Raw genomic sequence first — 5,996 nt, forward strand, 5'->3', positions numbered from 1 at the left:
CATTGTGTAATTTCGGTTCATTTCTAAGTGAATTAAGATGCGTTTGGACTTGTTGTCCTACACAATTCAAAGCTCTTTCTCCTCATCTTCTACTGCAATAACAGCAACAACAAAAGAATAATAATGAAGAGAAAACACCCGAAGGAGGAGGAAGAGGAACGCGAAGAAGATATCTTAGTTGAAAGAATAATGTGTACGCATGTAATCACGCTTTTTTTAATGAGTGATTTTTGTTGGTATTGAATTTATTTGGTTAAACTTAAATAACAATATTATTTGAATGTATAACACATCTGTTATGTAAAATATTATGTAAAATACATTCTTACAATCTCCGGATGGTTTTGCTCCTTACACATTGATATGCTTTGTATACAAAATGTTACGCTTTTTATTTTTAATACGGAAAAAAAAAAGTGTGTATTTTGCCGTATAGATTTGTGTTTATACAAAAAAATCTAAAAATCAGATATATGTTCATATTTTAAAAAAAAAAAAAACTCAATCTACCCATATATATCGGTAGATAACACGCCATGTTTACCCATCTCAAAAACATCAGCCAAAATGTTACAATATTAATTTTCCATTCCTTGGATTCAAAATCATACTTGTCGCATTTAATACCCTGTTATACATCTGCAACAAAAACTTGTAGAGAAGTTGCGTTTTGTTCACGTCCTAGTACTAGTTCAAAACTTCTAAAATATTTTGCGGTACCAGACAATCTATGAGTAATCAATAACAATGAATGAGGCATATCTTCAGACTTCATCATTATTATTATTTAATAGTTGCCTTGGCAATGGATGACGTACATGGTCCACCAGATGTCATAAATGGTATTCCCTTGAATGTGGCCACACCCTTCTCATCAGTGAAGAGATTCTGTCATGCACAAAATATCCGTGACCATCACAATAACATAATTAATTAACTTCCCAAGTATAAGATTATAATTTTCAAACATTCAAACTATAGAGTAAAGTGCAATACCGGTGTGATCTTCTCAAGCTGTTTCTTTTTTGGGTTAAGTACATCTTCTGGCTTACCATCAATCCTAGATTTGAAGAATCAAAAGTTTAAGCAAGATCAAATATCTCATGAAAATTGTATCCCAAGCAAAACAAGATAGTATGTAACGTTCTACAAACAATTGCTAATAACCAGTTTCTAAAACGGACTATAATGTACACACTAGTTATAAGGAACAAGAGAAACATGCATATGTCAAAGGTTTTATCTGTGGACGTGGCGGCAATTCCATTATCCTTATCCATTTCCATATTCCGTTTGGGCTGATGACAAGGCGATGATCAAAATGAAACTCGAGTCGGCATTATTATTATTATCATAATTCAAGTGAGATCTCCAGACCAAGTGACACTGTCTGGTCAGAGATGTTATGAACAACTTACCCATAAAAGGAAACACGTTCCCCTATTTTAGCTCCTTGTGGAGGGAGCAAGGGCTCCACCTTGCTGTGATCTTCATTAGAAGCACATAATACCTGGTAAGAGAAGACAAATATATACACAATCCTTAAGACTAATTGACCATCAAAGGATACAGACTGAGAATATATAAGGTAGTCAAACCCAAAATGTGGCTTATGGTGCCAGGGAGTTTTAATGCTGAGTTAGAACACCATGAAATTTATGCACCCCCAAAACACAAAAAAAACCTCCCCTCTCCCCCGTTTTTTTCTTTCAAGAAAGGCATTAACATGAAAAAGAATATGCAGTATTTGAGTTAGTAATTTACATATGAATTAAGTGATGAAGCATAACATTCATAATAAAAACAAATATAAAAATATTACAGTATTTAAGTTACATATATTTAAATATAAATATAATATGTATGTAGTATGATTATATTTTGCCGTTTAGTATCCATCATTATACTAGTAAGCTAGGCCACTGTCCATTTTTCAGTTTCTAAATTTACAGTAAAGTGCTAAACGGATGCCTTCTCTGAACCAGAAAGGCATAAGGCAATCAATGAGTAGCATGTAATGGGCAGGATCCCAACTGACCACAGTTCTAGCAGCTCAGCCCTCAGCTTAGTGCCGGCCTTTTGGTGACTTCGACTACAACAAATGTAAAAATTATAAGCATGATAAAATTAAATAAATACCAGTCCTTCAGACATCACATCCCGTAGTTTTCCAGGTTTGACATTTGTAATAAGTACAACAAGCTGATTCTGTACAGTACACAAAAACAAAAGAAACGTAAGAACATGTAAAATCACAACTCAAAATGAATATAACAGATCTCATCATACAAGGAAAGCATGGATCCATTACCGTCAACTCATCGGGACAACAATACTTTGCCAAACCACTAACAACCTGCCGCAATTTTGTTTCCCCAACATCTATCTCCTCAACTAGCAAACTGCATGATTTAATTTCATTGATATTATTTTTCATGTAAACAGGTTTCAAACAAATTGAACTAAAGAAGCATCAAATATATTCATAACTTCAACATTCTGCTAAATTTTAAAGGTTTATTTTTTTTAAAAGCAAGTTTGTTTCCAAAGAACCTGTCTGCAGATGGATGCTTCCACGCTTTGCGAATTAGTCCTACTTGAATATTAAGTAAACTGACGCTAAGTTCATTGTCTTTCTCAGGCACTTCTTTTTCAGCAGGTTTTGCCTTGACTTTTGAAGGTTCTTCAGCAGGTTTTGCCTTGACTTTTGTAGGTTCTTTGTCTCCTGCTGGCTTTCCCTTAGTGCCCTGAAAAGAAATAAAACAAATGTAAAGCCAGAGTGAAGCAATTGCATTAAGATGCAAGTATGCCACAAGAAAATTATAGGGAACTGATAACAGGAATTGGCACTTTGAAACTTAATCTTCTCCGGTAAAATATATCAAACTCACAAAGTTAACCATGTACCAGCTTTTTCAATCTTCTATATATCAAGGATCTAACCTAGAATTATATTAGTATTTAAAATCAAATTTCAACTAAAATATTAATTCACAAATAAAATATATGTGGGTCAAAATGGATCATTATCTGGAAAATTTTATCATTAAAATATATATATTTATAGCCAAAATGTACAACAGCAAATAGCTGCCACTCTGTTTTTCTCCAGAAAATTTTTTTCATCATTGTCCTATATCACAAGTGATAACTCCATATTATTATATCTCATTATCAAGGCTATCCTGTGGAAGAAAATAAGAGCATAACTGAAGTTAAATAAGCATTGGTCACACACACACACACACACACACACAGAGGTTGATTCACAAACATCAGCTTTGCTTTTGCCATTGCTTGTGTCTGGTTCTTTCTTGTTGACATTCTTTACACTTTGCTCAGTTTTGGTTGATTTTGAATCAGCTTCTGAAGTAACAGCTGGTTTTGTTACCTGCAAACAAAAAAATCTAGATAATGAAAAAGCTAAGAAAATAGTAGAACTTATGAACATGGTTTCAACAGACTCTGTTAGGGATTTAGGTATTATGGGGTGTCCAAAGCCCACATCGGGTAGTATGGGATGCTTGATGTTACATTTAAGGAGAGTGGTTCTTCCCTCTTAACAGCTAGCTTTCAAGGTTTGGTTTTCACTTTCATGAGATACATAACAGACTCATTGACAGCCTTATAGATTTTCTGCTCCTACTGTTTCAGCATTTATATAAGGAGCCAGGAGCAGTTGCAAACAATAAGAAAGTACATTTCAGGAACTTAGCACCTAATCAATTTAAATATCAAAACATCACCAGCGAAGCTAAAACATGATGCAAGTGATCCAAGATTTCCTTATTTTAACAAATCCAATTAAATATTTACAGATGTTATTATAAAGTACTGGTTGAGTCCCAAAATATACATGATTTTTCCGTGCTTAATGGAGAGAGTGCCACATCAGAAAATTGTTGGGCCATATTGAGTGCCATGCTAGCACATAAAATTCATTATAAATTTGGACCCAGCTGAATTATTTATTTTTAAAAAAAAATTTATAAGGAGCACCTTCAAGAGCCTAAAGTAAAGTGTAACATGACCCATTTTTCTTTTATCAATTTAGTAAGTTCTTTAACAGCTTTTTGGGATCTAAAGGATACAAATAAATGAAAAGGACAATTAAGTGCCTTCAAGCACAATATTTTACCTACTTTAGTTTTTCACCTTAGGCCTCACAGTTAATAAGTCTATAAACAAATAACTTAAGTAATAGAGGACCGGAGACTCACATTTACTGGAGGCTCAAATTCAGGCTTCTGCAATGGTATTTTCTCAAATAAACCTACAAAGTCCTCCTTGTGCTGATGAAAGAACAACACAGTCAGAACTATAAACACTAAACAGTTGATGTTGCTTCAAAAGTTAGAGCATACATGAAATAAAAGCACACGCTTTGTGCAAACTCACATGGCTTGAAACAGTTCACCAATGAAGCGGACATTCTAAAATCATACTGAAGGAGTTTTTGGAATATTTCATCAACACGGTAATCTATAGAGTTTTTGTACTATTTCATCAACACGGTAATCTATATCTTCAGAAAACTTAAATAACAGAAGAATGATGCACTAGAGAAGGAGTTTCCTCAGTAAACACAAAGGGTAACCAATTTTCAGATTATCTTACTTCATAGCTAGCAAAACCATTAAAGTTTCCAACAATAAAATTTATCATTACCTTAGGTAGAGATATGCTAGCAAACTTGAAATTACATATAAATTAAGACTTAGAGTGTAGAAAACATAATCTTTGAACATTTCCTATCACATCACAAGAAGGAATCACCAAATTCCTAGTCACAAGGTCCCCGTTACCTATTTCCAGTACTATTTCAAGGGACAATTATCATTTCACCTTTTTATATGCTGTAGAAATCATTATAAAAGTATAAAGCACACTTCATCTAAGTCCAACTGCAATATGTCTACCACATTTCACAAGTAGTCACTCAAAGATGCCTAAAATTTGCTAAAGTTGTGACAACCACCACCTAAGAATACAATGTATGACTTAGTTGTGGTATACTTAAGGTGCAAGCATTACCTGGATGTAATCCATCCATCTCAACACATGTGGCAGCTTTTCCTTGTTTGGATTTGAAAGGTTGATCTGGCAATAACCAACAAAGAAATCTTGTTAGAACTAAGTATGGTGTTTTTGACATTATTCAATTCAATATTCATGTTTATTCTGTTCTATTAATTGATATCAAAATCATCACCTTTGCATTAGTACAAATTACAAAGAAATAGTAAGATAAAATAAATCAATCTCCACTAGATACATCGTCAAAACAAATTAAGCAATACTATGGTAGAAAGCATAGCAGATACTATAAATATGGAAACGTAGATACCACGGAGGAATGAATCGCCGAAAACACTATAACATCAGCTTCGGAGGTTTTCAATCCATTTCCCAGTAGCACAGACTTTACAGACAGTTCATCATTCAATGTCTTGAGATTCTCGAAGTTTGATTCGAGGGTGAGGGGGAAAGCTTCTGCAAATTCTACCCACTTCAGCACCTAAATATGAATATGAATACCATACAAATCAAGATAATTTATTGAGAAAGTTGAAATGATATTAGTGGGCAAATAAATGCATAAAATGGTGACACAACAAATTGAGGAAATGATAGATACTCTGCAAGCAAACATAGAGCATGAAAACTAAAACTCACATAATCTGCATTTGCCACATTGAAATGCACAAAACTCAGATAACAGTTCCACCTATGAAAATGCAGAGTAGCAAACACCAGAGAAGCAAAACCCAAATGAGCTATGAAGTGCTGCATCGAGAAATTGTAAAGGAAAAAGGGCTTACAGGATCCAATGAAAGGTGCTTGCAAAGAGCCGAAGCTATCAATTTGTTTCTGCTTTCAACGGAAGCCATATCCGATGAACGATTATTTGGTACTGATGCTGCTCACTGCTGTTGTTATCGTTTCAACTTCAAATTCGCCTCTCCGCAATTTTCTTCATCACTTTGCACTTTGCA

The 5,996-nt window shown here is 34.0% G+C and overlaps 1 protein-coding gene across 1 annotated transcript; it reads right to left on the minus strand.

Moving 5' to 3' along the window:
• LOC107623689 (aminoacyl tRNA synthase complex-interacting multifunctional protein 1) lies at positions 561 to 5,518 on the minus strand (the record flags this gene model as incomplete). The annotated part of the gene is given in 10 exon segments (XM_021113377.1): positions 561 to 888; positions 997 to 1,060; positions 1,419 to 1,510; positions 2,140 to 2,208; positions 2,312 to 2,402; positions 2,554 to 2,747; positions 3,257 to 3,391; positions 4,221 to 4,292; positions 5,035 to 5,100; positions 5,348 to 5,518. Coding segments are annotated over 10 exon segments (1,059 nt in total), but the record flags the coding sequence as incomplete, so codon positions are not given.

Source organism: Arachis ipaensis, chromosome B10 (assembly GCF_000816755.2).
Source record: "Arachis ipaensis cultivar K30076 chromosome B10, Araip1.1, whole genome shotgun sequence".
Taxonomy (NCBI): Eukaryota; Viridiplantae; Streptophyta; class Magnoliopsida; order Fabales; family Fabaceae; genus Arachis; species Arachis ipaensis.